The following is a 13,633-nucleotide window of genomic DNA, read 5'->3' as shown; positions in this document are numbered from 1 at the left end:
GGGGGTATATTTCGCTTTAACGATACAAGACAGCATTGCGTTTTCGAAGCATTAAATTCCACACGGTTTCTTATTCCCCATTGTATAATGCTGTTTAGGTCGGAATTTAATGAGCTTATCAAATTTTGTCGTTGCAGTTCCACATCCGAAGAAGAGGGATGTGAGTCTGAAAACGAATATGAAAAGCTAAGAGTACTATCGTCACCGAAACAATGTATTGGATTAGATGTTGCAGACAGGAGATCATTAGTAAAAATGAGAAAGAGTGTTGGAGATAGAACATAGCCCTGGGGCACACCAGCATTTATTTTGTGGTTTTCAGACTTGAATCCATCCAATACTATTTGTATTGAACGATCCGAAAGGTAATTACTAATGCAATGAAGCAAGGATTCATAAAAATTGAATGCACGCATTTTCGATAAGAGAGCCTGATGCCAAACCCTATCAAATGCTTTTGAAATATCTAGTGCAATAATCTTACTTTCTCCAAAACTATGTAAAGATTTGTTCCACCGTTCGGTGAGATGAACCATGAGATCACCAGTGGACCTGTTGCAACGAAAGCCATACTGTCGGTCATTAAGAAGCTTCCGTTCTTCAAGATATTTCTTGAGCTGATAATTAATCAGCGTTTCCATGACCTTGGAAAGAAGGGACGTAAGTGCAATCGGTCGATAATTAGACGGTGAGGAAGATTCGCCTTTTTTAGGAATAGGCTGGACAAATGCGGTTTTCCATCCGCTCGGAACGAGACCTGAGGAGTAGCACAGATGAAAAAGCTTACGCAGTGGTTTTGCCAGCGATGAAGAACACCTCTTCAGAACAATAGCGGGGATACCATGCGGACCAGCAGATTTGTGTATGTTAAGATCTTTTAGGACTCTCGCTACAGTACGAGTGCCAAAAAAGATTTGCCCCATAGAATCATTAACTCGCTCAAGTACAGGCGGAGTCATAACACTCACTGGCAGTGTTGAATTGGCGGCGAACTGCCTAGCAAAGAGATTTGCTTTCTCTAAAGAGCTAACCATTCATACCATTCAAATGTTGAAACTAGAATAGTATGAGGTAATAAAACGGCACCGCGCTACACACAACCCATGGGAAATGAGGTTCTGCGTTTACCACCCAATTATCCAGATCTCAAGAGTAGGCTCACGAAATACAACATTCAAGGTATTAGATGTTCAAAAATTAGCAGAGGACGTATTTTCAAAAAACCCGCCTAAAGATTGACGAAAAGTGTGTGAAAAAGCCATAAGAGCTGAGTAAGAATACTTTTTTCACTACCTGATGTAGGACACAATTTAATTTAAATAATTAATCCAGGTGACGATTCTTCAACCGAATATGAATGCGGCATTAGGTCTGAAAACTAAGTATGTGTAAATACACATTTATTATTTCAATTATATTATTGTTATTTATACTATTTTAGCTAATTATTTATTTATTTATTTTTATTATAAGTTCGCTGAAATTAGTCAAATACAAAATTAAACTCATACTTCCATCTTGTTCCTATTTAAAAGAAAAACAAATCTGAGTAAGTTGTGTATTGAAAATGATGGACTATAGTTTTTATAATTTTTTTCATCACTGTATCGGTTTTTTTTTATAATGTGTTGACGATAAAATAACAATAATTATAATTTTTATACCGATATCCTCTACAATAATTCTCTGTGGGTAAATATTCTCAGGCGTCATCTGTTCTTTAATGTGTTAATATGATAAATTATCCAACGCGCGAAATTTCATCAGTCGCACATTAATAAATAAATAATCTTAACATAATTCATTCCCTCTCGACTTGATTCGTTGATTGGTGCTAGAGGATATGATTATAATTATGATTAATTAGAGACAATATTTCGTTGCATTGCGCCCTTAGTTACGTTTTCTTTCAAGAACCACATTTTCGTGATGGTTATGTTGTGGGCGGCGAACATTTCCCTGTTTGAAAAGACCAAAGATAGATTTGTGGAATTCTTAAGGGTGTTTAAAAAATTCTTGTGTAAAAACCATTAAATTGAGAAAATATTAATTCAGGTTTATAAATAAATATTATTTATTAGTCCAATTACATTCCATTTCACTTAGTTACCAACTTCATCTAACTTATCTTCTGGTACTTAAAGATTTCCTCATATTTGACTGTTGAATCAGTTCTTTTATATCAATTTTATTTAATATTACGTCTTTTGGAGATTTCTGCTTTAATGTATTATGAATTTTTGATGTAAGTAAAACAAAAATATTACTTCAAAAAGTTCAATATTAGAAACAGAAAAATGTATGAAATATGAAACTAAAGCTGAAATGGCTCGAAATGGATAAGTACAGGATTTTGACACATTTTGTAGCTTATCTTAGAAAATAAATTAATTCAAAGACATTTTTTTAGGATCGATCCTTTCACATTACAGACAAAGTCCGAGCGTTAGGAAAATATTGAAGGGTCTAAGAGGATATACCTTAAAGTTCTGAACATCAAAATTGACAACGGTAACTTTTAGCATCTGCCAATTATGACATCGATCAGTTTTGACATCTGTTACTTCTGACATCTGTTACTTTTGACGTGTCTTTTTTGACATCGGTCACTTTTGACATCTTTCACTTTTGAGATTTGTCACATTTGAGCTTCTGAGCACAGTGTGAGTGACAGTGGTTTGGTAATTTATTTGTTTGATTTCAGAAATATAAACTGAAATCAAACAAATAAATTACCAAACCACATAAAATAAATAAATAAATAAGTAAATATATAAATAAATAAATAAATAAATAAATAAATAAATAAATAAATAAAAAAATAAATTAATTAATTAATTTATTAATTAGTTAATTAATTATTTAACTAATGAATCATTTAATTAATTAAATAATTATTTAACAAATTAATAAAATAAATAAATTCTTGAACTTTACAAAGAAAATATTATCATATTAAAAAATAAACTATTTGAAATTTAGAATTTCCAAAAGCTCATATAATATTTTAAAATAAGATCATATTCTCCTTTATCTTTTTCAATTTCTTCCCTCTCACTTTTTCTATTTAAGGTAATTTTGCTCACATTTTTTAATAAATTTCTTATAAGGTAAGAAATCATTTTTTTTTTAATTTCAAATTTAACGTTTTCACTCCCGAAACTTTTTGGCAATGAAATTTCTGAGGTCGATGGTTATATTTATAGAAAATTTTGAACTTCAAGGCCTACTACAATTTTCAATTTTAAAATAATGGACAGTGGATTCAGCAAAGTGTTTTAAATCTTTAAACATGTCACTTTTCAAAGCTGTCAATTTTGTCAAAAACCGCTATTGACATCTGTCACTTTTAACGTCTGTCTTTTTGACATCTGTCACTTTTGACATCTGTCACTTTTGACATATGTCACTTTTGACATCTGTCTTTTTTGATATCTGTCACTTTTGACATCTGTCACTTTTGACATCTGTCACTTTTGGCATCTGTTGATTTTGACCTCATACGCTGCCGTTGAAGTTCCACATTTAAAGAACAAGGGTTTGAATCTAAAAACGAATATGAAAAGCGGGAATAATTGGATTAGAAGTGGAAGACAATAGATCGTTTATGAATATAACGAAGGGAGTCGGAGACAAAATAGAACCCAATGGGAAACCAGCATTTATTTTATGAATTTCCGATTTGAAACTGTTCGAAAGGTAGTTCCTAATCCAACAAGAAAGAAATCCATCAATACCAAAGGACACGCATTTTCGATAAGAGAGCTTGATGCCAAACTTTATCACATGGCTTTGAAATATCAAGTGCAATAATCTTTACTTTCTTCAAAACGATGTAAAGATTTGTTCCACTGTGCGCTGAGATTAACCATGAATACAACACTCTCAAGAACAGGAGGACTCATGACATTATCCGGTAGCTGCAATTAAATTAGCTTTATCAATCGAGCTTAAATTGGGAGTGTCATTGTGGACTAGCGTTCAAACATTCCACAAAGAATTAAATTTGTAAACATATCTGTGCTGGAATCCATGTCACTATCGAGCAAGCATAGTGACTAGTTAAAGTTTTTGAAGAATTTATTGAGTCTGTCCCAGTGGTTCTCATATTGCTGAACGGTTCTCATAGGAGTTTTTTCTTTAACTGCGTTTTTTGACATGAGAAATTTTGCAGATAGCAGACAATGGTTTGATGTGCCTAAAGACGGTAATACACTGATTGTTTATTTATAAGGGTCAGAGGTAAGAAACAAGCTTAGGGTGTTGGCGGATTGGCCTGCAATGTCAGGGATTCGAGTTGGCTCATTGACAAGCTGAGTAAATTAATTTAACTCATCAAAGACCGTAACATACCTTCCTTCGGGGTATTGATTGGTCAGAATAGCGAAGCCAAGAAGAATTGTGTACATTGAAATCGCCCGCAATGACGATTATAATGGACGAGGATAATGGCCCGCAATTCTGTCAATGGAGTCAGACAGAGCATCAAATTCGTTAAAAGTTGAATTTCTGTCCAGATTTAGACTTCGATAAGGAAAACAGATTAAATTGACATGAACGGCAGAAATAGATGTGCAGTGTCAATAGGGAATGTATTTGGTTCGCTTTCCGCAGGTGCAGGAGAACGGTGGGTTTAAAGATCAATTCGGGAAAAACTAAATGGATGAGCATTAGACCTTTTCCATCCTTTTAAGTCGATATTTTTGGACAACCAGTAGACTTCCAAAACCTTGAGATTAGCGTCTCTATTTGTGGCGAAACTGAGTCGGGCCGTTTCAGAATCACAAAGACTGCGTTTTAAGTGCTTTAGAATATTTAAAATCAAATATTTAGCGTTAAAACTAAGTTGCGACTATTCCGCTGCAATGTTATGCGATTTGATTTATAAGTTTTTCTGAAAATTGTGACTAGAAATTAGGGCGTTCTAAATAATCTTTATTACGTTTTAAAACATGCCTTCCTTTTGATTAAATTAAGAAACCATACGCATTGTTTTTCATTGAAGTCTGGTAAGATATTTAACAATTTAAATTAACCTAAAGCAATACATCATAAACAGATCCATACAAAAAATATTGATTTGGGAAAGCAAGAACACTCGACACCTAAATCAAATGAAAATGTCGAAAGACTGAGAATTATTGAAAGTATTTCACTTGAGACAAACAATCAATCAAATATTATGTTAAATCATTAAAAAGAAATGATGGCGACAATCTTTTTCTTGTATATATTGTTGTGTTTATAGGTATACTTGCTTTAATAGAACTTGTGTGTTTAGTTTTTATGTATACATAGTTTTTTAACAACGACGCTACAAAAATAAAGCGACAGGGACAGCGAACGAGAATAGTGTTGCCGGTGAGGCTACAGTTGCTGAAAGCCCAAATGTGTCTTTCACACGTCGTTGGGCATCTCTATGACGTCGTTGGGCATCTCTATGACGTCGTTGTGGCGTATTTTGCCATACAAAAAAAATTGGCTTATACATCCTTAAAATGTCAAGAAGCCAACGACGCGACGATTGATTAACTTTGTCGTGAAATTGCACCAGTATTGGGTTCATTTCTGTTTGAAAACCGTCAAAAATTGGGTTCAGCGTCTGGACTTCTGCAAGCGGTCCCATGGTGGCCATGCATGTCACCAGTCAAGAGGTTATTTATACTGTTACCATGAATTAAGTTTAAATAGAGTGCGAGCTTTAGAAAAACCTCCTCACTAACGTCGTTTTCAAAAAGGTCGGACCAATTACGCCGCCGGCCCAAAATCCACACCAAACGGTAACTTTTTTATAGATACATTATCACCTGGTGAACCTTGCGTGAGTTTTTGTAGTCCCATATACGGCAATTTTACTTTTTAACACAGCCATTCATCCAAAAATGAGCATCGTAAGTAAAGATCGGCCAAAGTTGGGGTCCTACTCCAAACGATTCAAAGCCCAGTCAGCGAACAAACGGCGTTGACTATGATCATTAACTTTGAGCTCTTGGGTCAGTTCGATCTTGTACGGGTGTAAGCCCATGTAACGATGCAAAATTCGCCACGTTAAAGTCAGGCAAAAGCCGAGTTCTTGGGCGGCGCTGCGAGGAATAGACTGCCTCTGCTTCTGCTGTACACTTTCGCGGACCGCGGCGATGTTCTCTATCTTCTCAAATTTGGCATCCAAACGTTGAAGAGTCGAATTCGAAGGGCCACCACGCTAATCGTAAAACGGACGCAATGCGCGCAAAGTTTGCGTTAACGAACACTCATTTTGATAATAAAGTTTTATGATGATTTAGCATGTAAGCAACTGAATAATAAAACAAAATATTTGACGGATGTCACCAAAACAAAATGGCTGCCACAGGGCGCCAAAATCTACAATTGAAAATTAAAAAACCCTTTAGTTATTGGTTCTAGGAAAATATATTGTGCTTCGCACTGCTGAACTTCATAAATACTGGATAGAGAGGGGGAACCCTGTCTTGAAAATAAAATGCACGACTGGGTCGCACGAACTTGCTCCTGTAGGCTAACAGTATGTTTAAAAAAGTACTTATATAAGATTTAAAAATATACCTGTAAAATAAGTTTGTCTTCAAAGATGTACAATTGTACATAATGAAAACCATAGTACTCTAATGAGCAGAAACTTTTAGGGCGACCAGATGCAGAGTCGTTGGCGTGGCGTTAGTATCGAAAGTGGAGAAATTCAGCGGGAGCGAGAGAAAAATATTATTTCCATTCCCATAAGCAGACAGCAGAAAAAGGGAGATAATTAATTTTCGACCCAAAAAGTCTAAGCAATTTCCTTCATTATATTTTATATAAAAAACAAAATGGCTTAATATTGTATCTAATAAGGGTATGAGACAAACTTTTGCATGCTTACGTCAGCTGTTTAGGATCTTTTACCGATATTTGTTTTTATTTGCATTCATAAGTCTGCTTTTACTTATCTTTGTATATGAAAAATGGTTTGTATTATGTATAAAGCTACGATGCGATTCATATAGATTCAACTTGTTCCTTCAAAGCTTTTTTCCTTTAGATAGCTTTATTGTAATTTTATATTAGAAGAACCTGGATGGAAAATAAATAAGAAAAGAAAGAGGCAGACCATGAATGTTTAAATGTAAAGCGATCGCCAATTGGTTGTGTAGTTAGGTAGCAGGTCGATGTCTAAAACGAATAAAAAATAGTTCATTGGCGTTCTTAGCTTTATGCAGATAGATAGATAAGGATATGTTTATGATGATAATGAAGGAATGTTATTGGTAGCTAAAAGGTATATACTACATTCCTTATTTACTACAAGTATTCAGCGCAAACATGGAATTTGTACGTTCAGTTTATTAATTTTGTTAAAGTTTAAAAAAATAACCACGATAGGACCAGGTATACAAGAAATTGCTATTCATGTGTTGTTTACAGCCAGGCTTTTGTGCGTTTTGGATTTTAGTTATGAAGTGACACGTAAGCAGTAGTTGTAGAAGTTGTACGTAATACCTTTATAAATAGGTCAATGTGTATACGTTGAAAAAGTGATTCTAATAGAAAATACATATACTCTTTCTGGCCCGTTTCTTTAACTTTTACTAAGTATTTATTCTTTTATATAGGCGAAGGCAAGTAAATCATGTGTGAAAGAACCTTATTCGTAAAGAATAATATTTTAAAATCACATATACAAAGTTACAAAGATATTACTTCTTGATAGACACTTTAAAATAGATTGTTGATTAAATATATCATATGAAAGCTAGGAATGTAATTACAGTTTTGTCAAAATAATGCGCTCTTTCGGGCTCATGCACACTTAAAATAATTTAAAAAATAATATTTTAAGATTCAAAATTTTACCTGAAAAATAAGTTTGTCTTCAAAAATTTAAATGCCATTTTACAAATAAAAAAACCGTTGATTTTTCAAATTTTTATTTTGAAAATCGTTAGAGCGGTTTTTTTTTAAATTAATTTTTTATATATAAAATTTTTCAATTTTGTTCTAAAAATATTTTTGGTACGTAGTTGTTTAGAGATTGTAATTATACGGTATACGTTTAAATTTTGTAAAAAAATGTTGAAACGTTTTTGACATATCGAATTTTGAAAAAATAAAATTCAATATTTTTTTAAAAATCCAAACAATTAAAAATTGCACTTTTGATAATCAAATATTGTTAAAGCAATATAAGCGCTTATTCAGAAAAATTTTGAAATCGGTTCATAAATTGGTGAGAAAATTAAAAAACAAAATAACGGTTCTATGAGCGGTACCTTTCCTGAGCAATACAAAAATTTGATTTTCTTATTAAAAGAAGCAAAGTTTAAAAATAAAATTTTAGAGAAAATTTAAAGAAAATCTATCGCTTTGTTTTTGAGAAAATTCGAATTTTCGTTTTTTGACCAAAAAAATTTTATGGTGGCCACTGTTAGTTTTGATCTTAAAAAAAAATGAAAAAAACGCCTAACGCGAATCTGCTCAAAACCTTAACTTCCAAGTTTGAACTCAATCGACCGAATGGTTTAGGCTGTAGGAGCGTGGACAGACAGACAAAACCGACCGGACGGAATCGCGGGACCCACTTTTTTCGACTTGTCTACCATCGTAATATCATGTTTGATTAAAATCTCGAGTTCGAAATTTTGCACGAATGCAAAACTTGCCATATATGTAGTTCCTATATGTCGCAAGTAAAAATGAACGTGTTCCATTTTCCCATTCCATTCATATTGTATTGATTCTTTTTAAACAACACTTTATTTCGACTTTTAAATAAAAATACAAAAAAATAAAAGATTTGTAGAAAGATGTCTGTGCGAGCGTGTGTACGTACGTTCGTGCGTCCGTACGTCCATGCGTTCGCGAAGCTTTTTTCGTTGTCCATAGCACAAGAACCAGAAGAGATATCGACTTCAAATGAATTTTGTTATACAGATAAAAGGACGGTTTTTTTGGTTAACCCTAAATATCTTACGAACCAAAAACGATAGAGACTTGAATTAAATTTTATATAATATATTGGAACGTGATACCAAGAAAAATATTTTTTTTTATTTTATCTAAAATACTCTTTTGTTAAACTTTTTTAACATCTCATAAAATCGAATTGACAATTTTATAATAAATAAAACCTAAAAAATATACGTCACTCAAAGTTGGTAAAAAAATTGAATTTCAACTAAAATACCTTTTCAAAAATTTGGGATTATGGCTTTCAACTTATTTTATCTTATATGAACTATTGTTTCCAAAATTCTGAACAATTTTTAGAAAACTCGAATTGAAAGTTTTTTTTTTACAAAAAATAAAAACCTAAACAAAAAAATTAATAAAAGTTGGTAAACATTGATTTTCGACTCAAAAATCTTTTCAAAACTTTGAGGCTTTTAACTTCTTTTATCTTTTAAAAAATATTTTTGTCAACACTCAGTAAAATTTTTGAAAACATTGCAAGCAAACAATATTAAAACTTTGTTGTAAAATTAACAAATCCGAATTATTATTACTATTCTAAATTATTATTAAATGATCCGCAAACTAAACAAAACAAAACTACAAGAAAACAAAACGAAACTATTTAAAATAACAATATGTGAGGGAGCAGGACATGCACGCACAACGATTCTTATGGTGGGAAAAGGAGGACCAATTAGATCTGCCTAGCTGTTACGTCATGAGTGCCTTAACATTCGGGATGAATTGTGCTCCCTGCATAGCGCATTACATTCGCAACAAAAACGCCGACAAGTTTCAACAACTTCACCCTCGAGCAGTGGAAGCCATCAAAAACTACCACTACGTAGATGATTTCATCGATAGCGTGGACACTGAGGAAGCCCTGTGCTTGGCAAATGATGTTAAGACAATTCACTTGTCTGCTGGCTTTAATATCTGCAACTGGGCGTCCAACTCTTCTTGGGTAGTTGATGAGCTGACCAGCAACGGCTCTCCTGTACAAGCTCATAAGACTTTAGGGTCCACTGAGAAAGTCCTTGGTATGTACTGGGATCCTTATAACGATGTCTTTGAATATATTTTTAGATTCGTTCGACTGAAGCGTGATGTGTTGGATGAGAATGTAAGACCGACAAAACGAGAGACCTTGCAAGTTCTCATGTCCATATTCGACCCTCTTGGTTTCGTCACCTGCTTTACCATTGGGTTGAAAATCCTTCTCCAAGAAGTCTGGCGTTCCGGTATTGATTGGGATGGTGAGCTTTCTGAAGATCTGTACTATAAGTGGCTTCAATGGAAATCTTTGATACCATCAATAAAAGCTATTGAAATTCCCCGCTGCTACACAGCAGTATGCTACTTGCGAGTGCAACGTGGGAACGAAGTCTCCGTCGCCCTAGTAGCTTCAAAATCAAAAGTCGCCCGCTGTTTTAGGCATAAGACTGTCTATTAAGGTGCAAGCAGTTCGTCGTCTACCTATTACTTCCAGATTTTGGTGGTCAGACTCAAAAACGGTTTTGGAGTGTCTTCGAATGGACCCCAGGAAATTTCAACAGTTTGTTATGTTCCGTGTGGTCGAGATACTGGAGCATTCGAACGCCAAGGAGTGGAAATGGGTGCCCTCAAAACTGAACACAGCCGACCTGGCCACAAAGGTATCGTTGCAGATCAATAGCGAATTGTGGTTCACCGGACCGAAGTTTTTGGCCTATGGAGTTGAAGATTGGCCAACATGTGATGACCTTGGACCCGCCGATACAACAGAAGTTAGACATCATTTGCTTCACGCTACAGCTTCAAATGTACGAACTTCAGTTTCAATAAGCATAAACGTGGAATACTTTTCTGATTGGAGACGACTATACCGAGCGTTGGCTATTTTCAAGCTATACATAGAAAAGCTAAAAGCTGTTGTCCGAAATAAACCCATTCCAAACCAAGGGTCTTATGAAAATCTTCAAGACGCTAAGGTACAACTCTACAAATGCCCACAGATGAGTTTATTCAGCATATCGAACTTAGAACGGGGTAAGATTATTAACAGGAATTCAAAATTAATATCTTTGAACGTTTACCTAGATGGTTCTGGCATTCTAAGGATACGTAGTAAGGCTGAGAATCTTAATAATCAACCAGATGCTATTGTCTTACCAAAGAATCATCACGTGACGTTCCTGATTGTTTGTTCCTGGCATGAAAACCACCACCACGTATCACACGAAACGACCATTTACAACATCAGAGGGATGTTTTACATTCCACAACTGTGTGTACTATACAAATCCGTGCGGAAGAAGTGCCAAAGGTGCAAAAATTACTATGCTATGCCTGCAGTTCCACAGATGGCCACCTTACCAGCTGCAAGGTTAGCAGTGTTCGAGCGCCCTTTAACATTTGTTGGCATTGATTATTTTGGGCCCATTTCCATAATAATTGGACGAAGACGCGAGAAAAGATGGGGTGTAATATTTACGTGCCTCACCGTTCGTGCCGTGCACATAGAGGTGGCACACAGCTTAGACACCAGCTCATGCATTATGTGCATACGGAACTTCATATCACGCCGTGCAATGCCTCGAGAAATCTATACCGATAACGGCACAAATTTCAAGGCCACTAAAAAAATTGTATGCGATGAATACAAAAACATCAACTACTCAACTGTTGCTTCCAAATACGATGGACTTAGATGGAAGTTCAACCCACCAGCAGCACCTCACATGGGAGGGGCCTGGGAAAGGCTTGTCCGATCCATCAAAACTATATTGTATAGTATGGCTCCAAGGAACTTCAACGATGAAACACTTAGATGCGCGCTATGGGAGGTGGAATTCTTAATCAATTCCCGTCCACTCACATTTGAGTCACTTGAGTCCTGCGACGACGAAGCCATCACCCCAAACTATCTTTTACTAGGCTCAACAACTGGGTACAAGTCTATTTGCGAAGACGACATAGACTTGCGACAGCGTTGGCATCAAACCCAGTTGTTTTCTGATAGATTTTGGCAGAGATGGGTAAAAGACTACACACCTATGCTTGAACGACGAGGTAAGTGGTTTGAAAAACAGCCTCCTTTAGCCCCTGGTGACGTGGTTGTCATCGTAGACGAAAACCTATCCCGAAACAGCTGGCCAAAGGGTATCATTGAAAGCGTAGTAACCGCGAAAGACGGTCAAGTCCGAAGAGCTATGGTGAGAACTCAAACGGGAATGCTAGAACGACAAACAAGCAAGATTGCCGTCCTAGACGTCGATAAAGGCTAAAGTAAGCTAACTCCAACGAAGCTGCTTACGAGGGGGAGATTGTTATCGCCGTTTATAATATTTAAAACTATTTGTGTTGCTACTCAGCTTATGATTTGTCGACGGCTTAGTGGGATATGTTGGGTTTGTGGGGTTGTGAAAATCTTCAAACCATCAATATGTTTTATTATTATTTTTCTAATTTTCATAACTAATATTTTGTAGCTTTAAGTTGAATCACCCTGTACATTTTATATATTTTGCTAAGCCGCTTTCAACATAAAGAAATTGCGGTAAGAAGTCAGTCGATAAATCACGGGTTGGTTACCAACAAAAATAATTTTAAAGCGCCATAAAAAACTTTGAGGGGTTAAAAAAATTCTTGTGTATTTAAACAGGTTATAAATAAATGCAATATATAAGACCATTTACATTTCATCTAACTTATCTTGTGGTACTTAAAGCTATCCTCATATTTGAGGTTGAATCAGTTTTTTTATAAATTTTATTTAACATTACCTCTTTTGGAGATTTCTGATTTAATGCATTATGAATTTTTGATGTAAGTGAAACAGTATTATTTTAAGAAGATCAATATTAGAAACACAAAAATTTGTAAAATATGAAACTATAGCTGAAATAGCTCAAAATGAATAAGGATCGGATTTTGAAACATTTTTTAACTAAGCTTAGAAAATAAATTAATTCAAGAGCCGATAGTCTAGCTGCTAGTGCTCTTAAATGTACTATTTGTAATATATTTTAATATGTTACTGATAAAAATAAATAAATAAATTAATTCAAAGACATTTTTTTTAGGAGCGATACTTTTGCATTACCGACAAAGACCTAGCGTTAGGAAAATAGTGAAGGGTCTAAGAGGATTTACCTTAAAGTTCTGAATACCAAAATTGACATCTGTGACTTTTGGCATCTGCCAATTATGACATCGGTCAATTTTGACATCTGTCACTTTTGACATCTGTGACTTTTGACGTCTGTCTTTTTTGACATCTGTCACTTTTGACATCTGTCACTTTTGAGCTACTGAGCGCAGTGTGAGTGACAGTGGTTTGGTAATTTATTTGTTTGATTTCAGAAATATAAACTGAAATCAAACAAATAAATTACCAAACCACATAAAATAAATAAATAAATAAATAAATAAATAAAAAAATAAATAAATTAATTAATTTATTAATTAGTTAATTAATTATTTAACTAATGAATAATTTAATTAATTAAATAATTAATTAATAAATTAATAAAATAAATACATTTTTTAACTTTACAAAGAAAATATTATCATATTAAAAAATAAACTATTTGAAATTTAGAATTTCCAAAAGCTCATATAATATTTTAAAATAAGATCATATTCTCCTTTATCTTTTTCAATTTCTTCCCTCTCACTTTTTCTATTTAAGGTAATTTTGCTCACA

The 13,633-nt window shown here is 34.2% G+C and overlaps 1 protein-coding gene across 1 annotated transcript; it reads left to right on the top strand.

The window, feature by feature from the left end:
* Positions 1-10,508: 10,508 nt before the first annotated feature.
* Positions 10,509-12,212, top strand: LOC129941352 (uncharacterized). The gene has a single exon (XM_056049962.1). It carries the CDS (start codon positions 10,509-10,511, stop codon positions 12,210-12,212), a length of 1,704 nt encoding a protein of 567 aa, XP_055905937.1.
* Positions 12,213-13,633: the final 1,421 nt, after the last annotated feature.

This window comes from Eupeodes corollae, chromosome 1 (assembly GCF_945859685.1).
Source record: "Eupeodes corollae chromosome 1, idEupCoro1.1, whole genome shotgun sequence".
In the NCBI taxonomy this organism is placed as follows: Eukaryota; Metazoa; Arthropoda; class Insecta; order Diptera; family Syrphidae; genus Eupeodes; species Eupeodes corollae.
The sequence above is the reverse complement of the archived record's forward strand: the minus strand, read 5'-3'. Positions and strand labels throughout refer to the sequence as shown.

Bases quoted from the DNA above. Each gene is read 5' to 3' on its own strand.
- LOC129941352 (XM_056049962.1), top strand. From the start codon at position 10,509: ATGTTCCGTGTGGTCGAGATACTGGAGCATTCGAACGCCAAGGAGTGG.